The 26,255-nt window shown below is 39.1% G+C and overlaps 1 protein-coding gene across 1 annotated transcript; it reads left to right on the top strand.

Annotated features, from left to right (window-relative positions):
• The first annotated feature begins 3,662 nt into the window (after positions 1 to 3,662).
• On the top strand, positions 3,663 to 14,524 carry LOC135476808 (dehydrogenase/reductase SDR family member 11-like). Its single transcript, XM_064756939.1, has 7 exons — positions 3,663 to 3,898; positions 7,748 to 7,957; positions 9,334 to 9,428; positions 10,248 to 10,377; positions 10,724 to 10,816; positions 13,133 to 13,198; positions 14,394 to 14,524. Exons 1-7 carry the CDS (start codon positions 3,767 to 3,769, stop codon positions 14,433 to 14,435), a joined length of 768 nt encoding a protein of 255 aa, XP_064613009.1. The 5' UTR covers positions 3,663 to 3,766; the 3' UTR covers positions 14,436 to 14,524.
• The last annotated feature ends 11,731 nt before the right edge of the window (positions 14,525 to 26,255 follow it).

Raw genomic sequence — 26,255 nt, 5'->3', positions numbered from 1 at the left:
CGTGCCGAAGAATACAGTTTACATTGTCAAGACTTTACTGTCTAAGCTATAGCGTATTTAAGACAGTTTGGGTCCTTACTTCAACGGTGTTCATGTTACAGATAGACATAATCAACGCCTGTTGGATGTATAATGTTTGATATATGCTAGGCTGTATGTTGGTGCCCATGCAGTGGACTTTATATTGTTGCTAAAATTTAATTTAAATAAGTCTTACACAGAGGATTTTACGTAGGATTGCCTATATCCACTGTCGCCATGCAATCAGCATTATTTCTGCCTCTCTTTAAGGTATGAGATCTACTGTATACCTGATTCAGATGCTGTGCAAGCAAACTAGTCAGCCAATGAAATGGCGTCTGAGAATCTTATTTGTGAATGAATGGTTCGGGATCAGTTTACTGACATTAGATAAAACAAAAGTTTACGTAACCGAATTTTTGTTTTGATATGATACATGAAACAAGGAAATCTTCGACTGTCCATTTCACGTAATGTTTTTCCGAAAAACTTTGTGAAGAGGAAAGAAGTCATCTAGTCTATACAATATGTTCACTTCTCTGTATTATACTGGTTACAGGGTGTGTTGTTCTATATCCACATGTATGTATTTTGAACAAATATCCAACATCTTTGTTAATTTTATATGCAAACAAAATGTGCATTTGTTGACTGTTTTTTCCTTAAATCTGTTATATCTTAATATATTCCATGAACTTTCAGCATTGTTAATACGACATGTGAATAAAATGGCCATGTACCATGGGCTTTGAATCAGAGAATTTGTGGTAGCATTCTTACAAATTCTATCTCATAGATTGATTCAATGATTCAGAGAGATTGTGATTATATTTTGACTAAATATGTTCCACAGACTGATTAATTCATTCATTCATTGACTTAGGGAGGTCTTGGTTGCATTCTCACCAAATCTGTCCCATAGATTGATTAACGGACTGATTCAGTGGGTTTGTGACTGTATTCTGGCTAAATCTGCGCGACAGAATGACTCACCGATTCAGTGAGTTTAAATCTGTCTGACTTAGTAATAGATTGCTACATTGATGGACTGACTGATTGATTGCTTAATTCGTGGATGTCTGGATGTATGGATGCATCTGACTAAATCTGTCTCGTAGACTGATACTGGATTCGGTGAGTTTGTCGTTTCTGATTAAATATGTCTTACAGACTGGTTTCTTGTTTGCTTGCTTGCTTGATTGATTGATTATTTGTTTGCTTGCTTGCTTGATTGATTCATTCATTGATTGATTCATTGATTGATTGATTCATTCATTCATCCATTCATTCATTCATTGAATGATTGGAGTTTGTGGTTGGAGTTTGACTAAATCTGACTCATAGATTGATTGTTTGGTTGACTGATTGATTGATAGGTGGATGCATGGGTGGATTGATGAATTGATTGATTGATCGATGAACTTGTTGATTGATTGATTGATGGATGGATAGATTCGTTGACGTCTGCTTCTGTGTTCGCGCGCTAGGCATCAGGAGAAGAAGGTACTCCAGAAGAAATCCATTTCATGGCCACAGTCACATCATTATAGTTGGATATCAGTCCATGAAAGCTAGACTGTTTGTTTAGTAACACATTCAGAGCTATTCCACTGTAGGCTTATAAAAGTTTAAATGTAAACAATTTCGCAAACTAATGCTATGGCACGAGCTCTACTGCTACCGGTAAGAAAACGTTTGAGAAATACACACATTCTAGACACGACTCAGCGCATTTTCTTTGTAAAAATCAATTTTCAATTCGGAAATGTTCCTTGAAAAGTCTGCAACTAGATTCAAGGTTTTAAAACACGGAGCGGAAAGGTAAACATTGACATTTTCTCCACTAGCAGAGTTCAGTCACGTTCTAACTTGCTGTAATTAGCTGCGGTATTTTCGATTCGGAATCTTGCATTTAGTTCTTGGGAGGAAATTGAGACCTTTTTTAACTTTGGTTCATTTCTTTGCAAGGCTTGACGTGTACACCATCAGCATAGACGCCTATTGGGCAAATGGGCTTGGTAAGGTGTAGCCTAAGGGAGGTAACTTTCACTTTTTTTTTTAATGAAAATTTGGTGTTTTCCCTTTCTCGTGTATCTCGTGTCAGGGAGAAATAGTGACGAGCGAAATGACTATCCCTATTGTTTACGTTGTATATTTGTTACCATCAACATAAAAAATATTACAAACCTTAAAAAGTCCACCTAGTACTTTGCCATTCCAACATGCACGTCCAACTTTACACTTTACACTACACCAAAAAATCGACTTAACACGACCTTCATACATTAACTCTTGCAGCTGGAAGTGAAATCATAACATTTTGTTACCGTTGTAATCTTAACATGGTAGAACAAACAGTTTCATTTCTATTCAAAACACACAAAACAAATATTTCACATATTTTAACCAAAATGACAAAATAACAATAGGCTACAGATAGGCTTTTAAGTTTATGACCAAGCTATAATACTTGGTACAATCTGTATGTTCAAACAGTCTCCAGTTCACAGGAATATTTTGGAACTTAAAAACCGCTAAACAAATTAGATTTAAAAAGCAATGTGAAAAATTCTTTGTCAGTATTTATTTATTTATTTAATTGATGTTTTACGCCGTACGTATACTTACGGCCAGCATTAAGGTGGGAGGAAACAGGGCAGAACCCAGGGGAAATTCATGGCCATCCGTGGATTGCAGGCAAACCTTCCCATGTATGGCTGGAGAGGGAGCCGACATGAGCTGAACTTGAACTCACAGCGACCGGATTGGCGCCTGGGTCAAAATTGTCAGTAAGATATCTGTGTTAAAAAATTGCGTACAACGAGTAAAATAGATTCTGATACATTCATCAGGTAACATAGGGCCTTCGTGCTCAAGTGCTTAATGATGACCATCGTCGTACATTGTCAACTAAAATATTCTTGACTACGACCTTAAACACCAATATAATAAATAAATATATATACTGGCTGTGGGAATATTGTTTAGAATGGCGTTTAAAAAAAACAATTTAAAATATCCGTGTTAAAAAGCTGCGTAAGACCAGTAAAATACATTTTAACACTTCCATCACTTAAGTAATTTCACTATTTAAGGCTTGTGTTTAAAACATAAAGCTAAGAAAAAAAACACCCTCGAAAAAATCCTATAAAATGTAAAGTATCCAGTATTTTCTCTTCATCTATCTTCGCCCAATTATCCATGGATGTGCAAGAGAAGAGGTTTGAATTATTGTTCTCGCATAATGGATGAGTAACACTTTCGTAGTTTGACCGCAAAGGGTCTGCTCGCTGAAGGTAAAAAACGTCCTACTGTACCACGTGCTCTGTTAAAAATGTTATTTTTTTATTTACTATTTTTGATTACATTTACTACAACATTCTAAAGACTTACTTAGAATAAACGAGCAATGAAGCAAAGCGTTGTCAGCGATCTATCCAACAAAAAATGACGGGACATGTGATCGGCAAATTAATGTCAATAAATGTTGTCAAACACGCCGCTATTGCAATTCGTACCTTGAGACGCTGTGGACGTGGTAGGTCTGTAGCTACAGTTGCGTCCCTTTGTACATCATGGCCGACACTATAGCCTAGACGCTATCTCCAGCAAACCTAGTGACTAGAAACATTCCCCTGTTTCAGGGTGAAACGATCTATAAACGTTGACCTATATATGTAACGCTGCTTTATTGTAACTCAGGCTTTCTTGATTTAGGCCGGTTAGACATTTTATTTCCTTCACCATGGATAGATGGTTAGGTCGTGTAGCCCTTGTGACGGGCGCATCCGTTGGCATTGGTGCGGCTTGTGTCAGAAACTTGGTCAGACACGGAATCAAAGTTGTGGCTTGTGCCAGAAACCTAGAACAGCTTCAGGTAATGTATATAAATTAGTGAGTGCAGCTGAAATGAGTTACATAAGATGTAAGAAACCGTACTGGCGTGTGGTTTATATGTTAAAGCTGTTCGAGACACCAGTGCTAAACTTCTGTTCTCACTGTTTATGCGTTGTATTATACTAACGATAGCACAGGCTTTGCATAAACTCAGTCCTAAAAAGTCTACCTTAATTTTTGGATCAACCGTGACATACTCACGAAAACGAATTTTTGTGTGCTGTGTTTCACATCCACACTGCTATGTGTATTGCGTTGCACTGGTAGCCTACTCGTCATTGTGGACATGTTAAATAAATTACACAGTTTTACACAAACTTATGTGGGTGTGCGTTTTTTGCCACAATAATGTGTATCAGTCATTCTGAGTAGGTTTTATAGAGTATTATATGCCTCATCTCAAGTAGCGTCAACTAGTGCGAAGTCATTGTTTTGCGGAATTAGAACAGAAGTATAGACCTACATAGATAAGCTTCTACGATATAGGTTACTGTATAACCTATATACAGATAAGTGCTCTGTGTAGTCTTTGATTTGTGATAGTGTGTGATAATATGTTTTGGAGTTTCGACAGTCGGTCATGTCGTCCCAGTGACCTATATATTTACAAACTGTCGTGCGAAATTAATGATTTGTCCACAGTCAGTGTCTTGTCATTTTTGACCCTTTGTCCTCTCTTCCACCCCCTACCTCAGGAAGAATTAAATCAGACGGACAAAGTTGGTCTTCTATAGGCCTACCTCAGTGAGGTGTTATATCTTTGCACACAGCAAAAACTGATAGACATATACATGTTAAAATAATAACGGTTACTTGAACACTCTAGTATAGACATATCACATGTATTCTATAAAACACCAATGTTTTGAAGAAAACGTGGAAATGATTGACTGACAACGTCAATATTATTTAAAAAAAGGATGCCACTTTATCCTTTAACAGAATCGTATACGTGTACAGTCCAACCATATGCACGTTATGGATTTGCGCTCAAATAAAAACAGCAAGGCGTTTGTACATTAATGTTTGTATTTTTATAAATATATGTAATGCGTCGTTTATATTATTAATAATTATAAATGAAAAATACCAATCAAATAAATAAATAATATTAATAATAGTACTGGTGGATAAGGATGTCATTTGTAAGACATGTCCTGGAAATGTATAGAGTGAGAGTGAGTGAGTGCTTGGGGTTTAACACTCGGTATAACAGAATGTACAAAGTTAAGAAGGCGTTTTATTATTTTTTCCTATATATATATATATATATATATATATATATATATATATATATATATATATATATATATATATATATATATATATATATTGTTGAGAATATATCGCATTTGGCAACCTGTGGATGGTCGTGGGTTTTCCCCGGGCACTGCCCAGTTTTCTCCCGTCATATTTCTGGCCGCCGTGGTATAAGTGAAATATTCTTGAGTACGGCGTAAAACACCAATCAAATACATGTAAAAGTAAATAAATGTAGGGTAAAGTGTGGGTAATATGTACCCCTTAAGCTTAAGACCAGTTTTGTACTCTAAACCAGGTCAAGCTGAGTAGAATTTATCTGTATGTACACTTGGGGGTATTAGGTATCTGTGCTGCATCAGAAGACAATGAAACTTTAAGGTGGCTTTTTGTAAAGCGGCATTACAATTTTGCCAGAGGTGCCTATATTCCCCACAGGTACGGGTAATATGACAAATATGACCTCAAATGAAAAAAAATACTGTAATAATTACTAAAAAGGAACGCCTTTTAATTCAGCAAGTGTTAAAACACCGAGAATAAGATTTAGTTCAAGTGATGTAAAGTGTGGACCTCCGTTTGTGTAAATTACCGAATTTCGGATGTGAAGATTTGAAGTTCAAATCCTGGTCAAGACTTACATACACGGTATAATGCCTTAAACCACTATAGGCCTATATCTAGATATATACTTTATTTCTACATACATACATCCAGGATGAAGACAAAAACTGCCTGCGTGGTAATGTCATTTTATAAATTACCGAAGTAAATAATGAGAATAAGGCCTGTGACAAGGTGGGCAATGTGGCCATGCCTTGGAAATATGGCCACCGTTGATGGCGTCATTTCCCCCGATGCATATTTCTGGTTCGGATGGCCATGACGAATACAACGACCATAACCCTTACTCTGCACAATTATGCCGGGAGATTGTTTCCTGTACCATAATCTAACACATTATTTTTAATTAAGATAAATGTACTCAGAGTTTACGGACCTTGAAGAATGCCGCTTACACCATAAGAAAATGGATCATTTCTTTTAAATTGATATATATATATTTTAGCTTTCTTGGCAAATGAGAAGGGGTGGGTTCGTTGACGGTTTCATCTACAACTTCATCACAGCAAAATAGATGGCAGCATTGACAAACACTTAAAGCTGAAATATCCAGGGTGTCCATATTACCCGAGAGCCCATACAACCCCACTTTGGCCTACTACACGTGCCAGTTATACCCGCTGAAGGTATAGGTCTGTTATACCTGCTTTAGGTGTATTATATCCGTATCTGCTGAAGGTTATTCCAATGTTAAGCTGGATGTACTCACGTAATGCCCAGCTTCGCTTTAATCTAGATCCACTAAACTCCATCTAAACTCCATAAGTGTAGGCTAATTATGTCAAAGCCTGCATCGGTGAACCATCTGTGAACAGTAATCCAACGGTTTAAAATTCTGAATCAAACAAACCGAAGCCGAACCATGCAAAGTCTGCTATGTTTTGAACTCGAGCTACCGCCATGTCCAATCAGGGTACGTTCTGTCACGTTACACTTTCTGATTTCCTTATGCTCATACTGGTTAAAGGAGAGAACTCCGCGAATATCGCGTCTGTATAGTCTATATTCTTATGTACATATTTCCAAGTGGTTAGCCGTTAAGACCCATGCCTGTCTATCAACAGGCCTACGATGTCTTATATATAATGTGAACGTAATTATTGCATTCATTTTGAATGGATCGGCCTTCATATGGTAGAACGTGATTGGAGAATCAAACCAAGCGCTTTTTAAGTTATGCATATTATTCATTCGAAAGCGAGGCTGGGAGACGATTGACGTCACCTAAGCCATTTGAATGAAGGAATTGTTATGACCTATATTGGCAATGTGGTCGGATGAAATCGGTCTGAATTGCGTCTCTGTTGATGACAGGATATGTGATATACATTCCATTAAATTTACAATCATTATTCTGACTAGGAAAGATACTTTGGGTCAAATTAATCTTCTTTGTAAACAGAATATTTGAAGCAGAATCTGTAACTTCACGGAAATCGAACTACTACCGCTCAAAATTAGCTATCAAACTGTTACCCTTTTTCTTTCATACTAATATTCATTAAGTTTGGATTACAATTGTTGGTTAAAGCCCCAGGGCCGAGCCCTGTTTCACTGAGCATACTTTGCGTTACGCCGGTCTTAGCTATTTGCGCTTCACACTTATACAACACACGTTGTCTTGAAATTTTAAGACTGGCTCAATTAAATGTGCTTCACGAAACCAATGACAACGTTAAAACCCGTGACCCGTTTGATCAAGAACGAGGGAACGTTCCGAAGAATCCAGTTTTCCCCTTAGCCAGACATTACAATGTTTTCACTTTTTCCATTATACTTTTTCTCGGTGGTAATATATACATGTGTAAATCATTATATAATGAACATCGTTTTATTGTTGTTAGTCCCCAAATACTTTTAAACTTTCCTATAAAGGAAACGACGGTGTCTAAACACCCAGGTATTAAACTATAATTTCCTGAACAGATCAAATTTTATTTTCTAGGCATTGAAAACTGAATTGGCCAGTCAGCCTGGTTCCGTCCATCCCATCAGATGTGACGTCACCAAAGAGGAAGACATTCTGTCCATGTTCGCTGAGATCAAGAAAACCCCGGAATTAGGGGGCGTTGACATCTGTATTAATAACGCTGGGTGTGGTCACAATGCTCCGCTCTTGGACGGAGACACCAAGATGTGGAGAAACATGTTGGAGGTAACCTTCCGAAGAAGGGCAATGTGTGTGTGTGTGTGAAGTAATCTTCTGTAACAGGGCAATGTGTGTTTGAGACAACCTTCTGTAACAGGACAATGTGTATTTGAGATAACCTTCTGTGACAGGGCACTGTGGGTTTCAGGTAATCTTCTGTAACAGAGCAACGTATGTTTGAGGGAAGGTGTTGTAGCAAAGCAATGTGTGTTTAAGGTAACCATCTGTAACAGGGCACTGTGTGTTTGAGGTAACTTTCTGTAATAGAGCAGTGTGTGTTTGAGGGAAGCTGCTATAGCAAAGCAATGTGTGTGTGAGATAAGCTGTGGTAATAGAGCCATGTATGTGTGAGGTAACCTCTGTAACAGAGCAATGTGTGCGTGAGGTAACCTTCTGTAACAGAGCAATGTGTGTGAGATGTATGCGGCTCTAACAGAGCAATGTAATGTGCTTTACCATGGCAATATGTGCTTGAGGTTACCTTCTGTAACAGAGCAATGTGTGCTTGAGGGAAACCCTCTGTAACAGAGCTTTGTGTGCGTGCGGTAGCCGTCTGTAACAGACCAGTGTGTGTGAGGTAACATTCTGTAACAAAGCAATGTGTGTTTTAGATAACCATCTGTAACAGAGCAATGTGTGTTTGAGATAACCTTCTGTAACAGAGCAATGTGTGTGAGAGGTAAGCGGCTCTAATAGAGCAATGTAATGTGCTATACCAGGGCAATATGTGCGTGAGGTAACCTTCTGTAACAGAGCAATGTGTGCTTGACGGAAACCTTCTGTAACAGAGCAATGTGTGTGTGAAGTAACCTTCTGTAACAGAGCAATGCGTGTTTGAGGTAACCTTCTGTAACAAAGCAGTGTGTGTTTAGATAACCATGTGCAACAGAACAATGCCTGTCTGGAGCAACATCCTGTAACAGAGCAATGTGTGTTTGAGGTGACCCTCTGTAACAGAGCCATGTATGTGTGAGGTAACCTCTGTAACAGGACATAGTGTGTTTGAGGTAAGCTGTTGTAACAGGGCAATGTGTGTTTGAGGTAAGCTACTGTCACAGAATCTTGTGTGTTTGAGGTAAACTGTTATAACCGAGCGACGCGTGTTTGAGGTAAGCTGCTGTAACAGAGCAATGTGCCTTTGATACACGCTGCTGTAACTGAGCAAGGTATGTTTTAAGTAAACTGTTGTAACAGAGCAACGTGATTTTGATATACGCTGCTGTAGCAGGGTAATGCGTGTTTGAGGTAAGCTGTAGCAACAGAGTAACAGGCCTATGTGTTTGGGGTACGATCGATGTTTTCTTAATTAAGCTGTGGAAATCAATCAATTCACGGATAATATCTAAGAGCAACTCTTAAAGCAAGCAATCTTTCATTGACAGGTGAATGTGCTAGGTGTGGCCATCTGTACTAGAGAGGCTATCAGGTCTATGAGAGAGCGGATGGTGGATGATGGGCAGATCATCTATATCAGCAGGTGGTAGCACTGATTTGTTTAATTTTCTATCTGTGTTATGCATTTTCCATTTCTTATGCTTCTTTGGTATATGTTTCACGTGGTATTTCAGTAACACTTTAGTGTAACGGGCCATTGGTATATGTTTCACGTAGTAATTCAGTAAGACTTTAGTATCACGGGCCACTGGCATATGTTTCATTTCGTATTTCAGTTACACTTTAGTAGAACGAGCTATTGGTATATGTTACACTTTAGTATAACAGGCCACTGGTTTATGTTTCATATCGTATTTCAGTTACACTTAAGTATAACGGGCCATTGGTATATGTTTAATATGTTATTTCAGTTACACTTCAATATAACGGGCCATTGGTTTATGTGTCATACCGTATTTCAGTTACACTTTAGTATAAATGGCCATTGGTATATGTTTCATGTAGTATTTCAGCTACACTTTAGTATAAATGGCCATTGGTATATTTTTTATTCCAGCTCTTTGACCAATGAATTGACATAATTTGGTTCCGGCCGTGTTTCAGTACATTTCTACTGTTTCTACTGTACGATTTTTTTCGCAATCCGTGACAATGTCGAAACCATGAAATACAGTTGTCATGCGGAATGACATCAGTCAGCTGAACTGTATCCAACTTATCTTTCACATTTTGAGCTCTTTATGTGAAAAATATATATCGAAAGATTAAACTTTTTCAACTGGCTTTGATTCCTCACATTCGTCATATTCCTAACAAAACGGCTTGATTACGTAGTATGTGAAAACGTTAACCAATGCTCAAAGTAATTAGTAATTCTCATAAATTACCCTTTAATTTTCAGCTTGAGTGGTCACCGAATTTATTCCAGCCCTCCCTCTCATTTTTATTCTGCCACAAAGCATGCAGTCAAAGCAATGTTAGAAGGCGTTAGGAACGAACTGCGTGATTTGAAGAGCCATATAAGAGTAGCGGTATGTGACAAATGACTTGCTGTTATATTATGACCTAATGCAGCTTTTAAGGACAAAACTTCGGAAATAATGGGTTCACAACATTCCATACACATCACAATATGACAAAAACAAAATCATCATCGTTTGTGTGAGAGTCTTGTGTAAACCAATGTGATTTTGCAGTTGTCAGACTTTGTAGTCCTCTTGTGCTTTGTGTCACTATGATGACCCTGTAGTTGCTTAAGCGCAGTCATTAGGCTAAGTAGATAGTTTTAGGTGAACTGTAATTTAATATACTGGTTTTAAAAGAATGTTTTTATTGAACATTGTTTTTATTGAAGAACATTTTTTCTCACTTTGTAAGGCAATCAGTCCTGGTTACGTAGAAACAGAATTTTCCATTCGCTTAAACGAAGGAAATCAGGAAAAGGTGGATGAAATCTTCAAAAGTCTTAAGGTGAGTTTAACCGTGAATATCAATCGGGGAGATCCAATCTTACATAGATACATCAGATTTATTACATGCAAAATAGATTGGTACAGGTTTCCTTCCCCACGTATGCATGGAATCAGTTAGAACTGGTCAAGCTGTCTCATAAAAGAGAATCTTCTTGCTCGAAGCCCTCTTATAAGCACGTAGCTGGCACGGAGACGTTATGCATTTATGCATATAGTTATGCATTTATGCATATAGTGCTACCATAGGTAGCATGTATATGTGCCTGCACGTCCTGCAAGTGACACAGGTGCCGCATTGCAAAGTGAACATAAACTGACGGCCAAAAGAAACTCCGTGAGTTAAATTTAACCAGTTTTTTTCAGTAAATTAATACCAAATTATTGTAGGAAAACATTGTACGAAGCATATTCACATGTGCGACAAGCGTCATATACGCCCGCACGAATTTGTTCTGAGACAACGAAGAAAGTTGAAAAATCACGTGACCCATTGATGGCAGCAACTGCACATGTAATAAGTGTATAAAAACGTTACAGACAGTGTGCTGGACTTGCACACTGACTAAAAACCACCAAAGTAATGCCTCGATTGACTACAAAACAGCGCAAGACGGCCCTGGGTATGGTATCCATGAGAGCCACCAATGCCCACATTGCAAGGACCTTCGGGTGCTCTCATGTAACTGTGTCAAACTTGATGCAACGTTACAGACAGACAGGACAGACATCGGACAGGCAAAGAACAGACAGGCTTAGGGTAACTACGCCCAGAGAAGACGGGTACCTGCACACCTTACACCTGAGGAACCGCTTCCTGACAGTGACGTCATCGTCAATCAAGGTCACCGGGGTCAGTCGGCAGACCGTGTCCAGGAGATTCATGGCTCACGGAATTACGGCATATCGACCATTCAGAGGACGGTTGTTGACAGCCAAACATTGTCGCCAGAGTTTGCGATGGGCTCGAATTGTACGCCGTTGGCAGCGACGTGATTGACAACGTGTTGTTTTCACGTAGGAATGCCGCTTCTGCCTGTTCCAAGCCCATGGCAGACGGCGAGTTTACCGTCGAAGAGGTGAACGAACGGCTGCATCATACGTCCAAGAGGTGGTAGCGATTTGTGGCGGCAGTGTGATATGTGGGGTGGGATTTGTAGAGAGGAACGGACACCACTGGTCATCAACTACGGGAACCTAACAGTTCAACGTTAAGTGGATGAAATTCTACGTCCTGTTGCATGCTGGCTTCCTCTCCGGCCGTACGTGGTGTCCTGTACCAGCATGACAACGCCAGACCCCATACAGCTCGAGTTGGGCAAAACCTCCTGGACGCCAACGACGTCAGCGTCCTGCCGTGGCCTGCGCGTTCCCCAGATATGTCCCCCAGAGAACACCTTTGGGATATCACGAGTCGTCGAGTAAGACCACGGCCACACCTTGCAGCCAAACGACAAGAATGGGCTTTCGCTCTCCAAGATGGCAACAAATCCCACGTCATCTCATCACACCACTGACTTTTTCTGTGCGTCGGAGAGTTTTTGCATGCGTTGAAGCAAGGGGTGGCCACACGCTATATTGATTTTTTTTATTGACTGATGTAAAAATAATCAACTTTTTGTACACTCTGCCCATTGTTAACCAATATGGAATGGCTATTTTTCTACCCCTGCTTTGTTTGTTCACTTTTAAAATGATCTGAGGGCTGCTTTGTTCGTTCTTACTCAAGACATTCAATATCTAAAGTCATTGGTCTTTTCAATATATTAAACTTCAGTCATCCTGTTTTTGCTTTGGCAAAACAAATTGATTTGACCTCTTTGTAAAGTTTCTTTTCGCCGTCAGCTTATATAGCAAGATATTATATGCAAGAGACAATGACAAGAGACAATGGCGGCGAGGTAATGTATAAAACTCGTTTTGGCTGTCCTGGTAGGTCGTATGCTATAATTACGATCTAATGTCGACAATGCTGGCTGCCATTGTAGTTACATTTCCGTGCAAATAATGAACTCATCGTCGTAACATGACCTTCCTAAACTAGTGCTGACTGCGATGGTACATTCACTGCGAGTAACTGTCATAGTTATGCAACGTCTGAGGCTATTGCTGTTTGTTGAGCAACAATAATGCTGTTTACAAACTTAGACAGAAATTCCCACGAAAGAAATTTAACTTACATCTCAAATTCTTCGTCCTAAATGCAATCTGTTGGATTTTAAATGTCACTATCTAACCCTATAATTTAAGCTTTTCACCAAAGGAAAAACGGCCTGGAGTATTAGTATACTGTTATATTAGTTTCTTTGGGTTACAGGCCATTCAGCCAGAAGAAATCGCAGAGCACGTGGAGTTTATCCTTAAAGCGCCACCCCATGTTCAGGTTAGTTTTACCCATCTCAATCACCCCGCACCCTTCACATGTGACACAGATTTTATCTCTAGCGTTTGCATTACTTATAATAAAACATCAAGGTATATGCTATTGTCCTGGCTGACGAGTGAGATAGACAATACATTCTTGTTCACTTGTTGTTGTTGACCAATGGGAGTAGGCGATGCATCCATGTCCGGTATGCCTAAACAATCAGATGAGGATTTTTTAATTGTTTCTCCTGGCCGTTTATGATAGGATATTTCTCTGTGTTTACAAAGCCGATATGGCTTTTGGCGAGTTTTGGACACACTGTCGTTTTACAGACATTTTTCGTAACTCTTCTGGAAAATCACATCATCCTATGAAAATGTAACTTATGAAAATGTAACCACGTCCATTCTGAAAAGAAATTACAAGAAATGGTTTTACAAATTACTGTGAAAATCGGCCCAGGCAAGTTTGACACATCTGGAAAGTAGTTTAACTCTGACCATGGCCCCACGTGTGAAATACTGTGAGCAACACACCAATCAAGTAAATAAATTAAACATGATTATATGTCCTATACTACAGTCATGTATTCCTTTCCTCGATTATTCCACGTAGTGATTTGGAGAACCGATCGCTATACATTGATTTCACGATGCAAAGGGATTTTTTTTGACATTTTAGTCACAAAAGAGAAAAATGTCTCTGGGAAAAAATGTATACCCATGAGTGTTTGTTTGACTTGTATCTCTGTAAGCTGACTTTGGGGAACAAATAAGTTTACCTTGTCTAAATGTCCACATACCTGTATGTGCTTGTCGTAGTAATCACTTACCCTACAAGCGTCATATTAAACTAAAATTGGTCGTGGGCGCTGTCCGGTTTCCTCCCAGCCTAATGCTGTCCGCCGTCGTATAAGTAAAATTTTCTTGAGTACGGCGCAAAACACCTATCAAGTAAATAGATAAAGAAATATAGAAATTTAAAAGCGTCATCAGTTTTAGGGTATATTGTCCTTTATTATTTGTTTGTTTTCTATTTGTGTTGCTATATTTTGTTTGTTTGTTTCATTGGTTGTTTGTTTGTTTGTCTGTTGCTTTTGTATAATTATTATGGGGGAGGGGGTTGTTTGCATATTTTTTTTAATTTTCTGATGGTTGTATAACAATAACTCATTTCTTATTCATTTTGAAGTTGCCCTTTTGTCTTGAAGGTGCACGACATTCTTCTGCGCCCTACAGAACAGATTTCATGAAGTCTCTGACCGTCTCGGACTCAGGCTAATAGGTGAAGGTCAGCGATAAATGACGAGCATGAACCCTGAAGTTCAAGGACGCCGACATGGACTGATGTTCAGACACAAAAACTTTTTTAATTAGCCCTTCGGTACAGAAGCATTGATAGTTTTTTAAAATGTGCTTTGTTGTTATAAAATTCACGATTACTTATTGATAAAAATTTGCTCACCCTCACAAAGTCTGGTTTCCTATGACTTTTCGCTTCGCTTTGGAATGAACGAATGAATGAATGATTATGGCTTAGCTCCACATCGGCAATATTTCAGCCATATCTCGGGGACGCTTCGCTTTGTTAATTCATGAGTACGGCGTAAAACACCAATCAAGTAAATAAATCAATCAAAACTTACGTAATAGTTCAGGTTAAGGAACTGCCACTTAAAATATACAAATTCCATTGTTGCCAGATTATTGGTTCTCCTGTGTGCTGGTTTAGAACATCCTGTTGAGATTTAAGGGCCGCTGTGGGCGGGGGGGGGGGGGTGGAGGAGGGGGGGGGGCGTCCTCCGTGGCGCAGTTCCTTAGTGTGTTATCGCAGCGTAAAAACCCAGAAGCCCAGAAGTCCTGGTCTTGTTGTCTTCCTCTCTGGCCGTACGTGGGAAGGTCAGCGTTGGCTGCGGATGGTCGTGGGTTTCCCCCAGGCCTTGCCAGTTTTCCCTCCACTTTAATGCAGGGAAATATCCTTGAGTATGGCGTAAAACACCATTCAAATAAATAAATAAATTAATTAAGGGCCGCCATTTCACTGAAGTTTTTAAGAATACTTGGCCTTGACCAAATCGAGCCCCCGGCCTTTGTCAAATATCAGCCCAAGTACATTGTTTTCCTCACGGTTGTACAACGTTTCCTCCATCCATAAACCAAACAGTCGCCATACAGGTGATATAGGCCATATAGGCTACACCGATGAATTATTATTTGATTGATTCCATTGATTGGTGTTTTACGCCATACTCAAGAATGGCGGGCGGAAACCGGGCAGAGCCCGGGGAAACGACCATCTGCAGGTTGCTGGAAGACCTTCTGAATTATTATGACACATAGCTCAGGTCTGGTGGCAGCCCTGTAATTAGGAAAAGACTAACTACCCTGTGTGCGTGTGTGTTTTAGATAGGTGTTTTGCTTCACTTGTGAATGTTTTGCTTCACTCGTGAAATAATTTTAACGACATGTGGCTGTAGCACTTTGTCACCTGACACACTTATTTATATTGTCACACAGACGAATAAACATGTCGTTGTTCACAACACGCAACCAAATCGCGTGGACAAAGGCTGTTGTATGGGCTCAGACGTTCAGTGCTTTAAATGATTACCAAAAAGAGATAGAGTAATGACGCACACAGCAGAAGTACAGTGAAGTTTGCTTAGTTGATTGGGGTGTAACGTCGCCTTCAACATTATTTCGGTCATATCACGTGGGCTCACTTTGTAGCAGGCCGACGTATATATAATGCTACCTCACTAGAACGACATGCCAAAGACACCAGACATAACGCCCCACCCAGTCACAGTATACTGACACCAGGCCGACTTGACTTGTTCCTCTGTATGCTGTGCGTCAGGCAAAATACCAAGATTAAACTATAATCAATAATCGCTAGGCCAATCTCCGCAAACGACGTGAAACACAAACTACCAAAGAACTAAAAAAGCCATAGCCATGACTCGATTCGGGCTTGAACACCGAACCTACCATGTACGAAGATACAGCGGAGTGACATTGTAAGCTTTCATCATACAATCCACTGACAGTCGATAAAAATTCACGCGGTCAAATGCAGACAGTAAGACTTACCTTAAAAAGAGCACTTGTGGCACATGTATGGAACTTTCCCACAGAAAACTGCACCATTAAACACGCATCGTATTTTCCAACAGAGTTGATTATTGACATAAATATATATACATTACGTGCATAGAAAGGAATATTGACGAACTTTCTTTTTTTCTTTTTTTTTGTGGGGGGGGGGGAGAGGGGTTACAAAAGATGTAATCATTGTTGCAACGTAATAGTTATTGCAAAATAAAAACGCCCTGAGAACTGCTCTTTGAAACACTTGTAACAATAACTATTACGGAAAACCACTCCCATGGTGGCTTTTTAAAATAGTTATTACACGTTGTGTTTTTATGACAAATTACGTTGCCAGGGTGCCTATTATAGCGAGGATAGTTAACAATGCCCAATAACCCAATAATAGTTTTTGGCTATAAAAGAAAAAAAACATAATAATTTATCACAGCATGTCTAAAAATATAATGTCTCTTTATACCTGTCTACGTATAAATATAGATGTAAGTTGGCGTACAAGTCTATTTGATGGATTGGCCAGCAAAAAGCAGCGAAAGTACCACCCATAGGCCTATACATCACCAGAGAGTTCATGTCCGAGTAGGACGCTAACTCAAACAGGTTTGTTTCACATCTTTCAAACATATCTAATTTATTTATTTGATTGGTGTTTTACACCGTACACTAGAATATTTCACTTATACGACGGCGGCTAGCATTATGGTAGGAGGAAACCGGCCAGAGCCCGGAGGAAACCCATGACCATCCGCAGGTTACTGACAGACATTCTCACGTACGGCCGGAGAGGAGCCACTTAAAGAACGAAACAAATGGTGCTAGTACAGCGTAAAACATCACTCAAATAAAGAAACAATCGGTGCTTGTACGACATAATGAGTTAATAAACGGTGCTAGTACGGCGTAATGAATCAATAAACGGTGCTAGTACAGCGTAATGAGTAAATAAACGGTGCTAGTACATGACATAATGAATCAATAAACGGTGTTAGTATGGCGTAATGAATCAATGAACGGTGCTAGTAAACCACTTCCTGTGAGAAAACAAACCCATGAGTTGAACACACTTAAACTGTAAACTTTTGAACAGCTAAATTTTTTATCTGATTTCTCACTAGAGCGATTGTCTCTATTTCATTTCGATGTAGTGGCGACCTCTTTGTCTTCCAGGAAATTCGATGTGCATATTTGTGCGCCTTTCGACTATGGCGTTAATAAAAGATCAAACCAATCAGTCAAACTGTCGAGTAAACTCTTGAACATGCACAGTAAGTGGAAGCAAAGACGTTATTGCATTTGGCCTCGGAGAACGTCAAAATTCTGCAACTGTTGAGCAAAGTGTGACAGTAGGAATCAGTCCGCGACTTTTTGTCACGCCTGACTGAATTCCTGGTTAATACGTCACATACCTCGTGGATCCGCTCAGCATAAATAATTGAACAGTCGTAGATAAATATAGATATAACTTTCAACCAGCACGACTCGCTCAGGCCCTTTGCACGACACCTTTGTCATATCAGCTCTGATTACACCGAGAGCCCTTATCGTCGTCTGCAGTACATATTTAAAGCTTAACGGGTTATTGTTTCAGGCCTAAAGGTCAAGCAGCTTGAACTTTCTCAATTCTGATAGTGCATGTTTGACATATCATGCGCGCAAAGTCCGTCATCAGTGCAATCTACATGTATTAAGCTGGATGTTGCAGACTTAAAGATATGGAGATCACACGCACTATATAGCGCATTAAATGTTGATCAGGTAACGGAATATATCTAGGCCTACGAATGTTGTGTACAAGACTATGATCGTCAATATTGCGCCTATATCTTTATACACCGCGTGCTTCGGAGTAACGGGGCCTTGTATATCTAAGAAGGCCTATGTCGATGCAACCGGAGCGGATTAAGAGGCACTATATTACAGTTGCACGAAGTACGAGCTTTGATAAGTTTATCTAGGTACCAGTGCCGTCAGCTACCAAACACAGCTTTTATCCGTGCTACAGCTGATATAACGTATGTGCAGCACGACGGCTATCAAACAGACAAACGGGTAGATTTACACGGAGTACAGGCTGCAGCATTAGACAGACAGGTAAGTAGTCCGCATGAATTTATTATTTAATAAATATGATTAACTCCAAATGCCAAGGTCTTTGTTCTTTGACAGACTATACTTGCCTTTCGCCAGTAAGATCTCGTATTCGAAACCAGCTCTCAAGGACTCAACCGATGATTTACGTTGGAAGATTAGATAAATATCTGCTTAGTTTTCTTCATCCTTGAAACTTTCATGAGTTGTATTAGTGAAATGTTTATTTATTTATTTCACTGGCGTTGTACGCCTTACTCAAGAATAGCAGCATTATGGTGGGAGGAAACTGAGCAGAGCCCAAGGGAAACCCACGATCATCCGCAGGTTGTTGGCAGACCTTCCAACGTATTAGTGAAATATTCTGCCGTGCTAAACAACACACCGATTAAATATCTTCGACTTTTCCTCTATAGGGCCTACTAAGCTGCAGTTGCTGCATCAGTTGCTGCATCAGTTGCTGTATCAGTTACTGCATTAGTTGCTGCTTCAGTTGCTGTATCAGTTGCTTTGCCCATAGTGTGTAAAGTTGTTCAAAAGTGTGCCAAGGTACTGTTTATAAACTGATTAAACTGTGAAAGAGAACTGAAAGTGGTTATTAGGACATTTTTGTTTTAAACATCACACTTATCATATTCATTAATGTCTTGGTTTTAAGCACACTTTTAAGCTGGCTTTAAATGTCTTATATTAGGCACACATTACGAGAACTGGTCATGCATATCTTGAGCAAGCACACTTTATGAGAACTGGTCATGCATATCTTGTATTAAGCACACTTTGTGAGAACTGGGCATGCATATCTTGTATTAAGCACACTTTGTGAGAACTGGCCTTAAATATCTTGTATTAGGCACACTTTGTTAGGTCCGGATTTGAATATCTTGCATTTATCACTTTTTAAGATCTGGCTTCCAATGAATTGTATCCAGCACACTTTGTGATATCTGGTTCTGAATAGTTTGAAATACATACAAACTGTGAGATATAGCTTTGAATGCCTTCTGATTAGACACACCGACAGAAATATAGCTTTGAATGTCTTGTTCGGTCTGTCCCCCTCAGAGTTGTTGTCAAACAGGGATCTTCGTTGACGTCACCGCGGCCAGCTACTTAATTTTCGGACTGATCAATGGGGCCTTAAAAAAACTGTACTTTGAAGCCACTTTGATCCCCCAAAGTGAAAGTTGAAAACTTTATTTGTAATGTTATATGTTATTACAAATGATAATCTGAAAATTAAGAAATAAAAGCAAAGCGTTTTATGTAATCATTAGCAAATATTTGATGAGATAAACCCTTGGCAGTCTTGGTGAAATCTGCCTTCCAGTGTACCTGTTTCTACTTCCATTTACAAAGACTCTATTTTGGAGTCTTCGGGGAGTTTTAAATAAACTCCCATGGATCGATCTTGTTTTGATTGTGAATCAACTGTTAGAGGTCGATCACCGTGAGACTGAAGCATTCAGAAACTGAATGTATGAATGTAAAGATGCTGGGATATCTCTTACCGGCATATGAGCAAAACGAAGGAGGAACAAAAGTGGAATTACTCTTTAGGCTGTATCCGTTTATTCTTCAAGACGGCCCGGAAGCTAGAGACCTCGTGATCTCCATAGTAACAGACGGCGTTGGTGATAAAATTGCCTAGCCCACGTGACGGTATTGGAAAATGAATATGTGTGAAACGCTGTCAGCGATAATGTATACGATGGATTTGTATATTTTTCAGCTTTCAAGATAGACTGATTGTTTGTGTTGAGCTTTCGTACTTGGGCCTTTTTCCTCATGTTTCAACAAGGGGGTGGGGGGCATTATATTTTAGCCCACGCTTAACTGGGCGATCATATGTTCTCCAGCTTTCTTGCGGAATAGGGAGCATAAATTTTAAAAACGCCCCTGGGGACTAATTGGTGTTTTGCGCTGTACTGAAGAATATTTCACTTATACGACGACGGCCAGCGTTATGGTGGGGGGAGGTGGGGGGGGGGGGGGGGAGGGGGGAACCTGGCACAGCCCGGGGGAAACCCACGACCATCCGTAAGTTGCTGCAGACCTTCCCACGTACAGAATATAACCTTTTAAACATTGCCCTTGCGAATGCACTACCGGGTGGCATTGTTTCCTTTACACCCACTGCATGAATCGATGCCGTCCCCTGAATGCGATACATCACAAGTGTATCATGAAATACATGTTCGGCATTACGCCGAAGTTTCATGGGAACAAACCCAAGTCTTTCCCTATACTGATTTATTTCTCCGTAACATGCATGTATTTATTTCCAATAGTCTATAGCTGCATGCTTTGTCAATAGCACAGCGCGTTTTTTTTTTTTTTTTTTTTTTTTTGGGGGGGGGGGGGGGTGGGGGGGGGTATTTATAGAGGGAAATTCTCATATGTATAGCATGCTCTCCGTAACTTTAATACTACCGGGAACATGTTAACTTCGCACACTAATAACTTTGGTGTAATGCACGAATAACGTACATAGAGCAGCATCTCCATCTCCATACAGTTCTCTTCTTAATGTCTTCTTAACAAAATGCCGAAATACCTATCAAAATGAGTCATTTTTCGGAGTTACACAGCTCTACAATACTTCTACAACACTTATAAAACTCGTGTAGAAGTGTCGTTCGATATCGTTCGATAGAGCCACTGGGCTTACAACATTTAATATACCAGTAGTTAGGATTAATGACTCTTCATTATGCAGATCTGGTCATTTCTTCTGATCGGAGAATCGCTAGACTTTTACCCGCGTGGCCGCTGAGAAGGACGCGTTTAGGACATGGGCCCTAAGCCTAACATCATTGAATGACCGACGCAGGCTGAAACTGGGGATGAACTGGCGATGTCTCCTGTGCTATAGCTGGGATGAAAATATGCGTCCATCTTAATCCCAGGCTATAGCTAACGCATTACTGCTCACAGCCTTCTTGGAGGTTTTATAGGATATTCACGACGTTTGATTAATAATCGTCAAAACATGGGTACATGTACAACATGGAATGCTGTTATGACTTTTTCCATTAATGTAGATTCATGGACCTGCATGGTTGTAGTGCATTTCGAAATTTGCATTCCAACTTTCTGTGTGCAGATTGAAAACGTGTGCATGTATCCAGTGCTAATTGTACACTGTTTATCTAATAATCAAATGTATCCGATATTCGATACTGAGGCGCGAGTGCACGGCTCTGTTCAGTACATGTAGAACATGCCTGACATTACAATGCACTTAAGCTGGGGATCGATACTTAGATCTGGTTCACTAAATTATAATGGCTATACACTTAAAAATATTAACAGAAAGTCTGTTGTCGAGTGATGCTAGAATGTCCAACAGATTGTTCTGTTAAATATAACACACCATGAATTCAACATAAAGATCTTGTTATACCAACAAGATGTTATGTATGCCCCTATAGGTTACACATGCGCAATTTGGGCAGTTGGGGGGCAAGATTTGTCTCCGAACTGAAGAGGGAAGGAGCACTGATTGGGTAATACTGTAACACAGACATTTTGATTTGTTGATACACTGTAAATATCTGCACTGCTTTTTTGCATCTAGTTAAATATATATCAAAACTTTTGTTTATTTTGGATAGAACTGAAGGCTTATTTCCCCGTTTTACTACTCACCCCCTTTGAGGTTACAAACGTAACAAAATGCTATGACTTCACGTCCAGCAACCACAGTTAAAAACTGGTGGTCACGCTATGTTGATTTTTTGATATGTTGTAGAGAAAAGTAATAGCTGCATGTACCGCGCAAAAGTTAGAGGACATATATTTCTGAGGTTGAAGTTGACAAATTTACAACATAAATAGTAAGGAATATCAATGAGCACTTCTAATCCAAATCAGGGTGACCCATTTCCGGTCAGCGTCCACGCATTCACGTTGTGGAGTTCATGAGACTAACATAGCACGCGGAAGTATGCATCAAAGTTTGTCGTGGCATTAATTTATGCATATACGGAGACTTATAAATACAAATTAGCCGACATGAATAAACATGTATTTAAATTTGTACGAAACAAAGGGGTATTGTTCGTTTAAAAAACGTGACTGATGGAAATAGGCTTTATGGATTATACTATGCATTATATAGATGCTGCCATGCTTGGTTGATTACGGCAATAAGTACATATGTTACACTGTCACGTCATACACATATTATAATATTATATATATTATAATATTATAATATTATATAAAATATAATGAGCTACTACAAGTCTACGTCCACTAGATCCACTGACTGGTTTCACGCAATACAGAAGTATACTGTACCTCCCGATAATGACAAAATAAAATGCTGAAATAATGATCAAAATGAGGCTTTCAGCTTTCATTCCCACTATACTTGTGTAATACTTTTAGCATGTTTATTTTAAAAATAAAGAGGACTGAACATGTTTAATCAATGTTTTGGTCATTCATAATAATCGTCCGTAGGACATCATGAGATTCTCACCATGCTTAATACAATGACACATTTTATCTCCTTCGTTCATTTCACAGTTTTAAGGTGACGTCATAGCTGCTCTGAGACAATCATCTTACCTAGACAAGAAGGCACACGTTGTCAGCGTATGTGACGAGAACACTTGCTGTGTAGACAGCGAAGCGCACTTAACCCAGGCGAGGTATGTATTAAATAAGATTTTAGCATAACAAAAATTAAAGGCTTTGAATAAGAAACGTCTTTTCTGGAAAAGTCATCAGAATATGTCTACCCTTTTTGATCCTTGTGAAGGACCCGAGTCTTCAAAACTATGAATCTGACTCGGCCCCAATAACCGACTGAAGGAATTCGTCCATCTGGGCACGGGTACTCACACGATGTAGGACTGCAAGCTTATGGTGAGGACGGTGAGGTTAGGTGTGGCATGTTGACGTTGTAGGATGGGGGAACTTGGCGATGTTGATACTTGGGCCTATTGTCAGTATATCCATACAGCTGTGTTATTATAATAAGGGCTATTGAAAACATCTTGTTTGAACAGTAAGCGTTAACTCCCTAAACTCACCCATTTTAGTGGTTAGTCGGTCGAGTCAAGGACAGACTTGGAAAAACATTGCGCCTTTGACAATTCATTCCCATCACACTGCAAACAAATCAAATTCCATGACCTTATTGTATACGTACCTTTAGCCTCATCACTTCTTTTCTCTTAACCCTTGCGCGGATCTATAATATGAACGTTCCTAAATAAAGTACCATGTTATCTCTACTTCGAGTAAAGGAGAAACAATATAGTGTCAAGTAGATTAGCAGGTTACAATGGTCGAGAAATCGCTTGTATTCAACTTAATCAATTCCAGCTTCATCGTCTGAAGTTTGTGTATAATCTTTACATCGAATATCAAGATTTCTCGGTACAAAATTTGCAAGTCCTGGCAGTGAAGTATAGAGCGAGATTTAGAAACCCGCGCATGTGCTGTTCAGGAGTAGGAAGTTTGCGTTGTTCGATATTTCTGTTTTCTGTCGTTGCTGACTAGTGGTGGCAGTGATTTGACACAAGTATAAAGAGGGGAACAGCTGCTGTCAGCTGGGAGTATGCATCTGATCTCTTAATTGATTTTAAATGAGTCTTGTCATACTGTACTTGTATTTACTTGAATTGCATGTCATAAAAAGTGTAATGCTGAAAAGCAAAATTCATATATAGTGTCTCCACAACTCAAGGAATTAAGTCATTTATTGAGCTTAATGAAATTGCCACAAGATTCAGCACTATGCAAAGTCGAAATTCTATAGCTACAACTAGCTATATTTTGACTAACACGATGTGGAATATTTATGTTGTAAGCTTATTAGCAACAGTTTTAAACACTAAATATATTTATTAAGCTGTTAAGATGTTGAGGGGGTTTTTTTATTATTATTATTATTATTATTATTATTACTACATAGAGTGTCCTCGTGCTGAAATATTGAAGACATAAGTCATGAAAATTTATCCTAAAGCGATCATCTCTTACGCGGCCTGTCGATCGCCCTTTTACCGGCACCAAGCAAAGTAGTTTAAAACTACATCATATTTGAAAGTGTTGGTTATGACCAGAATTAGGACTGAATCCCGATTGCCTGAATACAAGAGGGCGGATGTTCTACAGTTTCTCAACTGCTGGAGTACAGTACAGAGCTTAGTAAGGTCATGGATATAGATGTGCCCATTTAGCTCTGTAATTAACATATTCCCAATATCTAGCCTATACCATGCATATTAATATATATATATATATATATATATATATATATATATATATATATATATATATATATATATATATATATATATATATATATATATATATATATATATATATATATATATATATATATATATATATATATATATATATATATATATTATATATATATATATATATATATATATATATATATATATATATATATATATATATATATATATATATATATATATATATAATAAATTAATAGTAATAAATAAATTACCTAGACAAGAAGGCACACGTTGTCAACAGTTTCTTTACGTCCTGGGCAGCGTATGCCATCCATGGAAGATAAATTAAAAGACTGTTTTCATAGGGACATGAACGCTGTGACAGCTGCACTCTGAGATCTGTGACACCTTAACATGCAGTCAATAAGCCCATCGATTTATGCAATCGAGAGTTCGATTTAAACCGGGGCTGATCGCATAACAGCTGAATGCCACAGGTGCATTATACACACACACTGTTACGCCCCACCTCGCGTGCATGACGTGTACGACATTTGAATTGTTTAGCTGATCCGTATACATGCAGTTGTAACTTGAAGAATGTGGATTAGATGAATTAACTACATGGGCATTGTTTATGGGTGTTTTATGCTTATCGTGAAAACATTTATTGTTTTGTTGTTTGAAAGGATAAACACATAGGAAGGACAGCCAGCCCTAAATTGAGTCAGAAGTGTTGAAATAAAGCTCTGGGTGTTACGCTGCGCTTTTGCACCAGCTGAGAGTCATGGATCAGAAAGCATATAGACCGGTGAGTACATAGCACGCTTCTTTGTATGCCTGTTGGGCGATTTGTGGTGCAGTTCTCAGCAATGTTTCACGTGCCTTTACGATGACTACGTGAGAGACTTAAGGCTGGAAGGCAGAAAACATATAGAACCCGATGCTAAACCACTGTCCTTCACCTGGTGCCGGTAAAAACTGGCTTTCGCAATATGCTGCTGCTGATTAGCCTAAACTGGGATCGATCCTGCGACCTCAATCGTGCAGCGATGTGTATTTTGAGTTAGAACGACACCTATATAGTATATACCTTCAGATTGCTAATGTACACAAGTTGCCTAGTTTGCCTGCCCTTGATAAAAATCAGTATCAAAACCAAAAATCTTGTATACGGATGTTAAGTCTAATTCTCTCATGTATATCCGTTGCCTTTGGCAGGGTGAATGGCACCTTCAAGTCAATATTAAACTCTACACTATTCATCCTTCCTTTGGATATAACTCTTACACACATGGTGTGTCTTGCGGAGACCAATTGGCTTTAATGAGGTGTCGTATTCGACATTCTCGTTTAACACGACTTTATTCTCGATGGGAGTAGTGCTCCCGAGTGTGTTGGACATGATGCCACATACAACATCAAACACGTCCGTGTTGACTGTGTAGACTGTGCTCATGTTCAGCAAAGATTCTGCACAGTAAACACTATATTTGGTTTATTAGACAGCATCGACAACTAGCGATGCTGTCATTAAATATTTAAAGGCCATTGGCGTATATAATTTAACATAGTTGTTTTATTACATATACAGCTAAATCCTACCACAGATACGATTTTCAAGATAACGTATTATAAACATGTTAC

Source organism: Liolophura sinensis, chromosome 10 (genome assembly GCF_032854445.1).
Source record: "Liolophura sinensis isolate JHLJ2023 chromosome 10, CUHK_Ljap_v2, whole genome shotgun sequence".
NCBI lineage: Eukaryota > Metazoa > Mollusca > Polyplacophora > Chitonida > Chitonidae > Liolophura > Liolophura sinensis.
Note: the sequence above shows the minus strand (reverse complement) of the source record. Positions and strands in the feature narration are given on the sequence as shown.